The sequence below is a fragment of the Prionailurus viverrinus genome, chromosome B3 (assembly GCF_022837055.1).
Source record: "Prionailurus viverrinus isolate Anna chromosome B3, UM_Priviv_1.0, whole genome shotgun sequence".
Taxonomy (NCBI): domain Eukaryota; kingdom Metazoa; phylum Chordata; class Mammalia; order Carnivora; family Felidae; genus Prionailurus; species Prionailurus viverrinus.
In genome coordinates, this window is record NC_062566.1 from 90,575,649 (window position 1) to 90,591,002 (window position 15,354).

General features: G+C 33.5%; 1 protein-coding gene across 1 annotated transcript in view; it reads right to left on the bottom strand.

Moving 5' to 3' along the window:
• Positions 1 to 13,269: 13,269 nt before the first annotated feature.
• Positions 13,270 to 15,354, bottom strand: part of MDGA2 (MAM domain containing glycosylphosphatidylinositol anchor 2) — an 859,176-nt gene continuing 857,091 nt past the window's right edge. The window contains exon 17 of the mRNA XM_047864378.1: positions 13,270 to 14,022. Within this exon, the coding sequence (XP_047720334.1) occupies positions 13,934 to 14,022 (89 nt within the window). The 3' untranslated portion in view covers positions 13,270 to 13,933. The remainder of the gene's footprint in view (positions 14,023 to 15,354) is intronic.

Consider the following 15,354-nt stretch of genomic DNA (forward strand, 5'->3'; position numbering starts at 1 on the left):
CTGTTGTTTAACAAAATGTTTGACACATTACTCTGAATTAAGAAAAAAACAACTGGTGGGGCGCCTGGGTGGCTCGGTTATACATCCATCTTTGGCTCAGGTCATGATCTCACAGTTCGTGAGCTCGAACCCTGCTCAGGCTCTGTGCTGACAGCTCAGAGCCTGGATCCTGCTTCAGATTCTATGTGTCCCTGTCTCTGACCCTCCCCTGCTTGCACTCTGTCCATCTCTCTCTTAAAAATGAGAGAACTAAAAGAGAATTAAAAAAAAAACTTAAAAAAATTGGTAAGCAAAGTCAGTATATGTTTCCTCTGGTTTCATAGAGCTTACAGTGCAGTAAGGGAAACTCATAATAACCAAATATGTAAATACTTAAAAATTTGAGAAATGTTCTCAAGGAAATTAGAGAGAACATATAATAGAAGACACCGATTTGATCTAAATGATGAAAAGTTTCTAGAGGAATATCTGCATAAGCTAAGATCACGAATGAACTGGGCAACAGGAAAGGAAGGCTTAGATTATTTGAGACAAGCAACAGCAGATACCCAGGCCCTGAGTATGGAGGCAGCATTGGAAAAACTGAAGAAAATCTCTGTGTCTGAAACAACATGAGCAAGAGTGAGAGTGGCAGGAGACTTGTTTATTCTTCACCATAATTTGGTAAGTGTCAACTACAGATTATGTAATATGATAGGTACTGGGGAGTGTCATTATCTTGTGAGCAAGATAAGGCTGGATTGGTAAGAGAAGCCAGATCATGAAGGTTTTCTTATGCGACTTTAAGGAATTCAGTCTTCATTTGGCAAGCGGTGAGAAGCCATTAAAAGGCTTTAAGAAGGAGAGTAAGGTTATATTTGTATATGTTTTTTAAGATAATTATATAAGCTACAGGTGGAGAATGGGGATGGCAGTATTGAAAGTAGAAGTGTATAGTGAACAGCTAAGGCAGTATCCTAGCAAGAGTTCATGGTAACTTTTTCTAGGGTAGTCACATAAGGGCTGGTGGCAAGTACATAGTTTCCAGATATACTCAAGAGACAAAAATCAGCAAGATATGGTGATGGATTGGACATAAGGGACAAAGACTGAAGGAGGCATTAAGGTTGATTCTCAGGTTTCTGGCTTCTATTTTGATTGTTGCTGCCATTACAGATATCAGGAATACTGGAGAAGCAGCTATTAATACACCAATGTAAAAGGAGGTTTTGAAATTTTTATTCAATTGTGATAATGAAAACCATCAAGTTTGTCACACAATTGTAGCCCTATTTCTGACCACTAACAAGCCTTAATCAGATGCTTGGCTGATACTCTCAGTGTGTGTCCATGGAATTTACTTCTCTATGAACAGCTAATTGGGATGGAGTTTGAATCTTCAGGACCCACCTCATTAGCACATACCCAAATCAACGAGCTAACCAGGCCAGAAAAGATGAAAAGAAATGCATTCATTGTGATGGAGATTACTCTCATGTGCTGTGTACTATTTTCCAGAATAAATAAATACAGTTGAGAGACTAAAATTAAGATCAACAAATAATTAGTGTATAGGAAGGAAGAGATAAAAGTGGATAAACAGTCTTGAGGAACATCTCCATTATATCATAAAACAGAAATTCTGCATATTTCTTCTGAAAAGTAGACTTTTCATTGTTATTCATAATTAAAGAATCATTAATGAGTTATTTTCATTAACTTAGAAACAGGATTTTTGCTGTTTCCAATTACTATATCCAACCTGAACTTTGAGTTAAGTTTACTTTGCTAAGTAGAGCTTATTTTAATTCTACAACTTTATCTGGTTACCTCTGACTATGGGTAACACTAACTGATACTTTGCCCTTGACAATTATCCTGTTTTCACTGCACCTCTTTGAGGACTCATCGGCAGATAGGGTTCTCCTTGCTGTCTTATGCCTCCATCTAAAATGCTTAAAGCTCTAATTTCTAGGCCACCCAAATGTAGACAAAATCACTTTTAAACAATAAAATCTCAAAATTTCCCTACACTGAGCCATTTCTTTTCTCTTCGAGGAGTTTTTTTTTCTTCAGTGTACAATGTTTATATACATTTAATGCCCAAAAAATTAAGGATCAAAAAAATAAGGTATAAAAGGAAACTTTGCTAAATCATATCTACCAGACATGGAGAATGTTAGCAGTTTGAGATATACATATTTTTATAAATATATCAGACTACACGTAATATTTAACCTAACAGTATGTAGTAGATATATTTATATGTTAAAGTTCAAGCCCATTTAAAAAATAGATTTTTGATTCTCTCTTCCATAACTAAACTATTGTCTTAGTTTTGTTCTCTCAGAAAAGAGAACCTTATCTTTGAGACAAAGTTTTAGGACAAAATCTTATCTGGATGATGATTACTGGAAGATTCTAGTGGAGTTATGAGGAGGTTATAAAGGGAAGGAAAGGTAACTAATAAGGATATGCTCTTAATCCAAGGACCCCAGTGGATGATTGACTCGATCCTATTTGGGGAACTCTGGGAGTCTGTACAACAGATATCTCAGTGTTAGTCTTTTTCAAGGCTAGAAACCCAGGGCACTGTACATTGAAGGCTGCTGGTGCAGCGGGACAGGAGGATGGTTGTGGTGGCTGTTAATTGCTGGCACTTTTGAGCTATAGTGCATGGGTAGGTCCTGAGGTAATCTCACACAATCAGCAGTCTTTAGGCTGCAGTGTGGTGCTCAAGCTAGAGTGGATATGGGAAGAGCACAACCATACTTTCATCAACCATTCCTTTACTGGTGGACATTTAGATTGTTTCCAATTTTTTTCATCATTATAAACTGCCATAATATTCTTACACATGATTATTTTCTTGGTTGTCCAATTTTGCATGATAATTCCTATAAGTGGAATTAAAGACAATTATGACAATTAAGGACAGCAGTCTTTGGGTTTGTTTGGAATGAAGAGAGGCAACTTCTCCTTATATGAAAGTTTTTATGGACTGGTCATACATCATATATCTAACTTTAAATGTAACATTCTAAATTTAGATTTAACATCTAGAACAGTTAAATTGCTAGCACCATTAATTTATTTTTTATACCTTCTCATTGCTATGAGAAAATGTCAGTATTTTGAACTAAAATAAATATACCTAAAATTATAATAGGACTTACAATTTGTCCAATTTTCCATCTTAAAGACAACATTGATTATAAAAGAATATAAAAGAATCAAAGAAAAGCTTTAGTAACTTCGGCTAGACAAAGAGTTCTTAACTTGACATCACAAGCATAATCCTTACAAGGGAAAAATAATAAATTAGACCTACCTCATCAAAACTAAAAACTTTTGCTCTGCAAAATACCATGTGAAGAGGGTGACAAGTCCAAGTACAGACTGAGAGAAGCTACTTAAAAGACATATATCCAGCAAATGATTTAATGTGTAAAATATAAAAAGAGTTCTTTAAACTCAAAAATAAAACAAAACACAAGATACAATTAGAAAACAAGCAAAGGGCATGGCTAGACATTTCACAGATGAAGATATTCAGATAGCAAATGAAAAGGTATTCAACTTCATTAGTCATTAGGAAAATGAAAATTAAATTCATGACACTTTACACACCTATCAGAATAGTTAAGATAAAAACAAATAGTGACAATACCAAATGTTGGTGGGAATGCATAGAAACTGGATCATTCATGCATTGCTGGTGGGAGTGAAAAATGATATACCCACTCTGGAAAACAATTTGGCAGTCTTTTTTTTTCTTTTTTTTTACAATATTTAACACTTATCTTGGAAATGGAAATTTACGTTCACACAACAGTGTATACATGAACATTCATAGCAGCTTTATTTGTAATGGCCCCACACTGGAAACAGCTCAGATGTCCTTCAGTGGGTGAATGGTTACACAAAATGTAGTACATCCATACACCACAACACTGTACTCTGCAATAAAAAGTTACAAATTACTGGTTACATGACATAACTTGAATAAATCTCCAGGGAATTATGCTGAGTGTAAAAAGTCAGTCCCTAAATTGATATAGCGTATGATATCATTATATAACATTCTTGAAATGACAAAATTGTAGAAACGGAGAACAGGTTAGTTGTTGACAGGAGTACAGGATGGGTTAGAAGAAGGGAGGCAGGAGTGAAATGTGTAAAATAGAAGACAGCACTAAAGGTGTTCTTACGGTGATTGGACTGTGTGTTTTGACTTTGGTGGTGGATACATGAACTGACAGGTATGATAAAAATACATAGAACTGGGGCGCCTGTGTGGCTCAGTCTGTGACGTGTCCAACTTCAGCTAAGGTTATGATCCCATGGTGTGTGAGTTTGAGCCCCCCTTCGGGCTCTGTGCTGATAGGTCAGAGCCTAGAGTCTGCTTGGATTCTGTGTCTCCCTCTCTCTGCCCTTTGCCGGCTTTCTCTCTTTCTCTCTCTCTCAAAAGTAAATAAACATTAAATACATATATAGAACTAAATACACACACATATATAACTATAAGATGTAATTAGTGAGGGAAACTGGGTCAAGGGTATATAGAATCTCTCTATATTATCTCTTGCAACTGCATGTGAATTTATAATGATCTCAAAATAAAAGATTATTTTTAAAAAACACACATCGTTCCTGTCTAGAATGTAAACACATATATGAATCTCAGTGGTAACTTTTGAAGAATATCAACCTTGTGCTTACTCACTAGCATTTGTGTAATGTTTCTAACTTAATTTTTTATATCCTAATATAAGCATGATTATTCTAAAAACAATTTACAGTATTAAAGTAATGCCAGAGAGCTTATTTCATTTGGGGGCTATTTCATTTCATATCAGATAAATAATATTATAATATTTAAGTAATTAAAATATTATAGAAAATTCTTCCTTGTCTATCTTTAAGATGAAACAAGGAAAAGGAAATAAGGGTTAGCTATTCAAAGAGTTTTTAAAGAACCTATTTTAAAAGATCTATTACTTTATTAAACGAGTACATTAAAAAAAAAAACAAAATTTTCACTCTTTGCTAAATACTTAATTTGCATTGCCTCATTGAATCATTACAGCATTATGAGGTGGGTACTGTTATTACCATCCCATTTTTATAGGTGAGCAAAGACTTACGTGGTGATTAGTAATGTTCCACATTTTGTAAAGATATTAGCTCACTAATTAGAAAACACAGTACTCCCTTTTAAAGCTAAGAGAACTGAGGGAGATTATGCAATGAAAAACCCTGGCAATCTGATGCCACACCTTTCTATGTTATCTCCAGGGTCACTCAGGCACAGAGATTTTAAACTATCTGTGCAAGGTCACACAGCTACTAGTGGTAAAAAACAGGTTTTGAACTTGGTTACTTTCCAATGCACCGATCTTTAACAAATTGTGGTTATTTTGATCAATAGATCAGCATTATTTAAGTGGCTTGTTAAAAACCTATGCCTTCTCCCTTTCCTCAAAGTCTTTTGAAACAAAACCACTAGTGCCAAGATTCTAGAATCTGTGTTTTCAACAACCATTCTAGGAGATTTTGATTCACATTAAAGTCAGAGTCCAACTGCATTACAAGATGCAGAGCAGATTTCCTGTGAAGGTCAAATGAAATATCTAGTATAATTATAAATGATGCCATATTTCATCAATCTTAAGGTTAATTTTTTGTTGATTTGCAATTTAACATCTCTGAAATAGGACTTTCTGTTAGAAATGATGGTGTCTTATAATCACAATAAAAATGTTTTTTCTTCCTAGTGGTATGTAAAATAATGTTATTTTAGACTTGATAAAGTATGGAGGTTCATTGCTAATAAAATACAAAAGACATTGTTTATTAAACATTGTTCTTTTCAGTCCTGGCTCACACTATGCAAGGGTGATCATCCACATGCAATGAAAGACAGGGTGATGGAAAGAAGACCGGAAGGCATCCATCATACAAAGATTCATGTATACCATGGTGAGTCACTAACAATTATGGGCTAGAACGGATGAAATGAAAACACTTTGAAAATGATAAATCATTATACCACCACTGTATATTTATGAATGTGGATGTATGGGCTTGAAGTAAGATTATTACAAAAAGTGGACATAATTTGAAAATGCTCATCGCCAAACTGATGCATGTGCAGTAGGCATTATGATTCTCAACTCTAGACTAATCTACATACTGTGAATCCACATAACCAGGAAGGAGAAATTGGACAGAGGAGCCAAGTTGTAACCATAGTCACTGCAAAATAAAAAAGACAAAGCAAGACGAGTGTGTGGTAAAATATTTGCATATATATTTATTGCAGTTCCTTTTCAAATTTACCTCATCAAAATATTTTATTTTCATTTTTTAGATTGTCTCTCTACCAGATGCATTTGGTTATGTCATCTTATTTTTCTCTCCTTTATGTTAATGTGAATGCTCTGATTAGATTCATTTTTCAATGCATTCTCCTGATCTATTCACATTGTACCCCTCTTAAGTGACCTCTTTATAAATTTCTGTCCTAGAAGCTTTATCATTCTGATCTTTGAGCCTTCGTGTGTAACTGACAGACTGACATTCCTTTCATTCTGTCTGTATTTTATGTACTGGGTATGTAATCTGGACCTGTCCTCAGGAAAATTGTGAAATGAATATAGTCTTTGAAACCCCCTACCTCTCCTCTTTGCATGCCTCCCCTTGTTGTCCCTTAGCCTCATCTGGTAGGTCAACGTATTTTCAGCCTATTTGGTTAGATATTTGAAAACTGTGAGCTAATAAGAATGTTCTCTGCAAATTTTAGAGAACTCTAGTATTAACAGACTCTATACTACTTATAGTTTCACTTACTTAACAATGTTTGTGTAGTTGCCATGTACTAACACTGTACCATCTTTTATTTTGGGCCTATTGGCCTGTTGAATTGTGTTAATTTGGGAAATTAAAACATAGACTTCAAAACAGAAACAATGAAAATAACAAAATTAGTAGTTCTCTCTGTTCAACACAATTTCCAAATTTGAAAATTAAAGTTTACCATTTTTTGTTCCGTATACAAAAGAATCTAGTTTATTACACATAAAGTATTCCCAGAACTAAGTAAATATATTCCTATTTTAGTAATTTTGTTTTATAATTATTGTGTAATTCTTAAAAATATTTCCATGTTTAAATATACTTTATTTCAAGTTTAGTGGATAATTGGATCTCAAGCAATATCTTCCACCATAAGTTCCAGAAAGCAGCTAGGATTGAATTTAGCTAGAGCTCATGATCTCTGTAATAGAAAATGAAGCATAATGTTCTATAATTAATACATTTTGGTTGAAAGAAGACATGCATGTAGTATTAGTCTCATGTATAATGATGGCATCTGACACAAAACATGCAGAATTCATCTCATTTTCTTCAGTTTAACGACATAGTAATTTTGTTTGCAAAAACATTGACAACATATGCCCTTTTATGAAGAGATATAATCACTTTCTGTTAAACTAAGAAGTGCCAGGAAATTGTGTTGCAAATGCTTATGCTGTTATTTCAGTTGCCTTGACTTCTCGTTTTTCTCACATGCAGGAGGCATCTTCTGTCCGTGAAATTTCATTGATTTTATCACTGAAAGGTGACATTGCTGCTTATTTCCTAGGTTCATTGAATAAGTTCTATTTTAAATATAGCTCTAAATCACAGATTAATTCAATAACCATTAATTCAATAACCTCTACAGAACCTAGATAAGTTGAAAGTACTTACTCTTGTTAAAAGACACAGTCTTTGCCCTGGGGTAGGTTACAGTTTCAGTTGGGGAGCAGATATTCAGATAACTAAAGAATACTTAAAAGGAATGTAGGTACTATAGGAAGTCAAAAGATAGATAAGGTCCTTAATTTGACTATTAAACTAAATAGCTATAAAGAATAAACAGTATTTTAATACATAGTTAAGGGTTGGTTTTTAAACATAATTAGTGTGTCTGTTAATAATAATTGTATTCACTTTTCTATAATTTCACAGATATTCTTAGAAATATAATACCAAAGATAGGAAGTTAAGCTATGCAAGCTAATTGTTAGGATTCCATTTATACTTTGGTTCACTCAAATCATTGTCAAGCACTATTATTTATTATTTTTTTCCCTCAGAAGACCCACATTTAGCCTACAGTGCCCCCCATGAAATATGTGACTGAAACTATCTACTTGGATAACTATCCATGCTATAATCTTCAATCAATATTTTACATATCATACACAAGCCCAGAGTTACTAAATTGAGCCATAATTCTTAAATCACAGTTCATTCAGGAGTATATTTTAGTGCCTGCTTGTTTAACACAATCTTATAAATGATCTTTCACAAAGTATGTAAAACTCAACACATATCTTTAATGGGCTAATTGTGCTTCATTGCAGTGTTGAGTCTATAAAAGATTTTTAATAGTGAGAGAAATGATGGCATTTTCACCTTAATTTGAAAATATAATTGCCATTCTAAATAGCTTTTTTTCTAACTTAAGTGCTTATTGACAGCAGTAATTTCCCCCAAACACTAATAGAGTATTTAACATAATTGCATTTATTGAAAGAAAATCCAAGGGAAAATAACATACAGCTATCTGAAACTAGCAGAAGTAAAATATCAAAAGAAAAAGTAAGTTAAATCTAAATTTGAGATCTAAAATGTAACTAATATTCAATGTAAATTCAACACAACGTGTAGTTAATTAAACTTATACATTTAAATATACTGATGAGATTCAAGAAATAAAAGTGATATCCTAGAAATCCAGGATAACAAGAGCCATATGAAAACAAACTGAAACTAACAAGCTAATCCCTAATTCATAGAATTTACCATCATTTGATTGAAAAATAAGAATATTTTTTAGCTCAACCCATGGAAAATTAGAACAATTGAAATTAAATTCAATCAGTTGTAAATACTCCCTTGAGAAAACGATTTCATTTTTTACCCGGAGTTTAACCTCTACCCTACTCAAAATTTTGAATTCCAGTTCCTTAATTTCAATATACTTAGTGTGGGTTCAGGATAGTAAAATCACGACTCATATTTTATTAAACTTTATTCTAAAATGGCAATAAAGTGATCCATATGGAAATATGTGGAATAGTTCTCTCTCCCTAACTCTTCAGTTCTGTTTCTAAGCAGACATCCACATATGACGGACTGATTCTGAATGGACATATTTCCCATTACAATCTCAAGTCTTTGAGTCCTACTTTTGCTATGTAATAACATATATTTATAAATATTATGGATACTCAGCAAAGAGCTTTTTAATACCAGATTTGAAAAAAGTTCTGTCTGTTCGTGGTAGCTTTTCTCCTACATTGAAGTAAAAAGTGCCAGAGACTGCTTTTAAACAATAAGCGCTAAGAAAACTGATTAAACTGGTTAGACACAAAAGGAACACTGGAGGAAAGGAAATAGCTTGGGATTGAACCCTATGATTTTATTGTTTTCACAGAAAATGCAATAACTCCTCATTGATACCAACTACCCAGTTGCAAGAAGAGTATAAACCTTCTGCTTTGTTGAGACACAGGTGAGACAATTTGTAAGAAGTAGTCATCAACCAAAAAGGAAATGAGTTTTCAGTAAATTTTTTTCCAGTTTAAATGCTGTTGTGAGGCCCTGATCTTTGAAAGGCACGTTAAAAAAAGAAAAAAAAAAGGTTTTTGGTTTGTTAAAGAAACTGCATTCAAAAGAATCCTTTGAAAATCACTCTATCAAAATCATATTAGTTGGTCACCATCTTTCAAATCCCTAATCAAAACAAAATAGGTCATGAAAAATATCACAACCAGTTTCATACAGTCTTAAGCATAGAACTTAATTGTTTTCCAATGATGCATTTTGACAGATAAGTTTATTATAAAGTCTTAAAGTAAAAATGCATGTTTGGTGAAAAGTTAGTACAGTTGTCATTCATATTTTGCCATATTTTAAAATATACAAGAGTGGGATTTTATTATTTGTAATATAATGTAACTGACTGACTAGCTGGTTTGTAATTCTGATTATTGTAGTTATCATAATTCATTGCCAAAGTCAATTCTGTGATATATGTAAAATGAAGTCCCATTAGTTTAGCCTATTGTATGACATTGTAGTGCACCATGCATCTTTCAGGTCTCTAAAAGAAAATTTAATGGCAGGCCAAACTTCTAACTTACTAAGTACTAAGAATCACACAAAACAAGAAAACATTTCAAACCAGGGATACACAGCATGTTATAATTCATCATGGAACTAACAAAAATAGGTAGCAGGAAAAAAGAAAAACACAGCACGGCTAGGTATGTGTATACTAGAGGTAAGAGAAGACTCAGAATTTTTTAAAGCACAAAATAAAAGTTATGACATTTTTAATGCATAGGCAATGAATAATATAAACCCTACAAATATGACGGTATCTTTTTCTCACTTTTGGGTTTGTTGGAAAGGAATAAATATTGGGCATGATTTGGCACTTCTGGAAGATTTAGTGAATTTGGTGAATCTCAACATATCTAAGATGTTATCAGTTTTAATATGCACTTTTATTTTATATATCACTACACAGAAATACTACCAATTGTAACTAAAATAGGCCCAGTTGCAGACATGTTAAGTGTGGAGGAACAAGCATTTTTGAACTAAGGAAACAGAGTTAGCTCCTAATTAATCGGATCTATTAATGACCTGGACATTACGTGGTGTAATCTTTCTTCCAGAAAATTAAAAGCTCTATTGCCTGATGCCTTCCTATAAAGTACGACAACAAAAAATTGACATAAATTACACTTAAAATATGTTATCAAAAAGGAAAAGGGGAAATATATTGGTGAGTTTAACTCATAATAAATACAAAAAATATTAGGAAAAGATAGGCAGTTGATAAACAGGTAAGTGGTTTAAAGTCATCATTATTATTACTGATGTTAAACAAGAGATTACTTAATACAATTTACACTTGACTTATCCCAACCTTTTAAAATTTCCTGCATTTTTATTCATTTTCTTTCAACTGAACATTTGATGGGGAGTGAAAAACATTGATTCCAATTCTAAGTTTGGTGTTTTACAGAAATGATCCAGAACCCACTTGTGATGTATATTCTAATTTATTACCATATCAATAAATCTGATTGTTTTGCAGTTCTTCTGCTTGCCCCTTTGTTCCTGGCACGCATCTGCATTTTCTCAAAAAATTAATCAAAATTAATTTTTGAAGTACCAGCCAGTTCTCATGGACTTCTGCAGCTATGTGAAAGGTTATAAAAAGACTTTAGTATTTTATGAATACGTTGTAAAAGGACTGAAAACTTGCACTTACAGCAATTTCTTTGTGCAGTTAATAAGGAGAAAAGTAGACTTGATTGTTTTCCTGGAAAGGACACATGTATATCCAAATTTTCTGAATATAGATTTTTTTTTAGTTTTTTTCAAAAGTCTCACTCAAATCAAATTCAAGATAAAGGAAGAAGGCAGCAATGAGCTAAGCCTCTCTTTAGATGTAAAACAATTTTTTAATAATATCAGCAATGGGTGTGCAAAACATCAATTAGAAAGGATGATCCACTAATATGGGATAGTGGAAAGAAGTGGTGAGTTGCCACACAAAATGGAAGTCAAGGTGAGGAGAGTTAGTAAAACATGCCCCAAATATTGTTTACTTTAATCTCTTTGGTTTGATAAAACAGATGGTTGACTGTAATTGTGAAAATTTTCAATATGCCTGATTTGTTCAAGTAAGTTATAAAGCTTCTTAGTTAATTCTGTTTAATTTAAAGGACTTGGCTTTAGCTTGATTCTATCACTACCTAGCTCTGACTGGTCCCCTCTTTCACTATGAAAATACACATTAAATTCCAAGTTCGTATTTTACTTTCATAAGTTTGACTTTTATTTTACATGTATGAAAAATATGGAAGAGTGCATCAAGGGTTCCTATTAAATGCTTTCCTGCCAACATTAAGGTGTCTGAAGCTCTGAAGGTTTACCCCATGGTATCATAACTGATAACTTGTATATATAGCTAGTCTCATTTTGGTGACAAGTAAACATTGCTCAACAAACACACATACCGCTTTGCATACCTTACCTGGAAAGAGGCTTTATTGAACATAGCTGTAAAATTATCTTTTAAGTTGAATTACTGAATTTGCACAAACATTTCTACAGAATTTTTTTCTTTTAAAAACCAAGCTTTATCATTTTTCCACTACATTTTGTTGTGCTTTTTATATTAATATTTGCAAATGTTATAATTTAATACTTATTTCCCAATTACTTGCATAATCAGTTTTTTTTTAATCCTGGGGTGTTGAAAGAACATATAATAATAATAATAATATTCTTCTTTAGACAAAAGTCTTTTTAAATGAAGTTAAAAGCTGAGATAATTTAAGGAAAAAGATCTTCAAATTTTCATAACCAACAGGTTTAAGTGAAATTTACAATGCATTGGAAAACTGGCTGGTTAAAGGTATGATTTGTCCTCAGGTAGCTCAAAATCATTTTTACAGGTTTTTGTTTTTTTGTAAAAGTGTTTTTAATCTCGGTAAAATAATAAAATAATATTTCACAATTTGCACAGAGTCTGACTAAAGGGCAGAGGCATATTACCCTCAGTGTTTAGAATAAAGCCAGATTTTTCAGGCCCAGTTCCGCTGTAGAGTTTGTACGCACTGCAATCACAAACATTTTCTTTGCTCCCTCTAAAGCTAGGGCCAATTTCATTTCAAATGGAGGTTAGAGTAAAAAAATCACTCTTGTGTTTTACCACCTTCTGCGCTAAGCATTATTTTAACAACCTTTTGCTCTGGTTGACCCATTTAATAACCTGGAAGAAAAAAGTGTTGCTCCCATGTCTGGTCTCAATGGAAGTTATTTTCTGATGGACAATTAAGCCGAATGGCCATGGCTGTCTAGGAGGTCCAACAACAAGTATTTCGTCTGCATGGGCTTACGCAGTAGCTTCGGTCCTTTCTTCTTCAGAAGCGGCTTTTGTTGTCTCACCTATAATTTGCACGTTTAGGCTCTGTAGTTTGTTTACAAAATAGTTTTACACAAACCACTCTTAGCTGTGCAAGCTTCTGAGTTGAAAATTATTCAGGCTTGTTTCATTGAAGGCACTTGGTTTCCATGGCAATTTATAAAAGATGGTGGTTTGGTTTCTTCATTGGAACAGATGACTTAGTTTGGGTGTTCAAGTGGCCGCGAGCAAACTCCGATAAGCCTGTGTAATATGTAAGCCCAGGTTTACCATCCTGGATAGTAATGCATGCAAAAAGAGACAGCATACAGTTATCTAGCTTAGCCATGGGAGGAAAACAAATAATAACAAGAAAGGTGGGATGGGGACAGGTGGGGAGGAGCATGAATGTTTTAAATAATTCTGAGTTCGGGTTATTTTCAAGGAAGGGTAACAACCAAAGGTAAAAGGGCCTACATTTATTTAATTCTCTATGTAAAACCTTCTTGAAAGGAAAATAAATGCCAGCTTTTCACGTACCCTGTTTACAGTGAGGTTTTTGTTGGCAGGCCATTAGGTTTCCATGGTAACAAGCAAACTATTCATTTGAAACAAAACCAGCCATGACTTTGTGCTTTGACAAGGATTTCTATAGCTTTTTTTTTTTTTTTTTTTCCAGAGTTCAACCAGATGACCAGATGATGCTGTAATCTTTTTAGCCACAAAAGCACCTGAAGGTCTCTTCTCTACTCAGGTCAAGATTATCTTTTATATGTAGTTTGGAATAAGTTATACTTCCATGATGTCTTTTTTATCCCCAGTGCTTTAAAAAATTCGTTTTTATTATTTTATGTTTGAGTCAGTAGTCAGTGGAGGAATCTTTGGTAGTTTGTTTTTTCAATGTCCATTTACAAAGACTCTTTCTTCATGCCAGTGCCTGGTGAATCTTTTATAGCCTCTGCCAGGATAAGGTCACCTTCGAGGACTTAAGATAGAGATGAGGACGATGACCGGGAAAAGCCACAGATGTACTAAAATTCCAACAGCACCATCAACAGAATCTAAAGACAAGAGAGATAATGCCAAGAAACAAACAAAAATAGAGAATAAATACTCCATGTAGCTATCAATAGAACTGTGGTGACCTAATAAGCAATATTAGCATATGGAAAACATTTTTACAAAATACTCTTTTTGGTTTGTTTTATTGATCAGTCTATTTCCAAGACAGGAAAATAAGAAAATAAATTAAATATGTGATTAGAAATTTGATAAAAGAAAAATGTTTGAAGTTGATATGCTATGCTATGAAAATTTGTTCAGAAGATATTTTTGTAAGTGTGTGGTTGGGCTCAACCTCAGCGTTTTGCTAGCCACGTGAAAGCCTGTGCACAGAGAAAATTCTAAGAAATCCTAAGAGGTCAGTTTTCATTCTCTCCCCACCCCGAGCTTCCAGAAATGGTTATGATTAAAGACAGAGAAAAAGTATATTTTATGAAAACTAGGAAGGGGTTTTTATGGGTAGAAATTTAACTACAGCAAACTGGATTATATGTGCTTAGATCAGCCCAATATCTATAAATTGGGTAAATAATTTTCTGTTTAGTGTGAGTTTTAGAAGCACTATGAAGCACATTCTAACTGAAAAAAAAATTTCCCAACAATCTGCTGTAAGACTGCTACCATAATTGGAGTTTCAAGTAGAATTCCATGTCCAGGTGATACCTCTCAGAATGTATGCCTTACCTAGGAGGGCTAACATAGGCAAGCCTGGTAATTCATGAACCTAGCTTAAGTTATAACATGGATCTCACCTAGGTGAGACCTGGGTTTTGAAGATAAGGCAAAACCTCAGCTTTTGATATTGTGGTACCATATACTGACTGAGAAGGGTTGGGAACCTGAGCAGTTAGGAAGAAGCTTTGGGCCGCCAAATTGGTGTGTACTAAGAAATTAACAATATTCACCAAATACTACTTGTCAAAATGAGCTTAATAAATGATAGTTAAATGTATACTAGTGTAACAGAATACTTTCTCATACCAAAGAGAATGTTTTTGTTCATTGGGGCTATTTCCTCTGCTTTCCAGAGGCTAAATAGAAATACCTCCAGTACAGACAGATTTTATTTAAAACAGACACACATTTCTCTCAATTTAGAAGAGAAGAAAACTGATTATGAAAGTATACTAATATGTAACAATAAAGTCCCTATGGGTTATCCTTGTCATTTTACTGTGGCAACTCTCACCACTTGTGTTTCCTCCATGAGGGAGTTCTCTTGCTTTCCTCATTTGGAGAGTTTAATTCAATTTCTTGAATTTAATTTGTAATAGGGTTCAGTGATTAAATTATCTAACTGTAAGATTCCTATGTAATATGGTAACTATCTT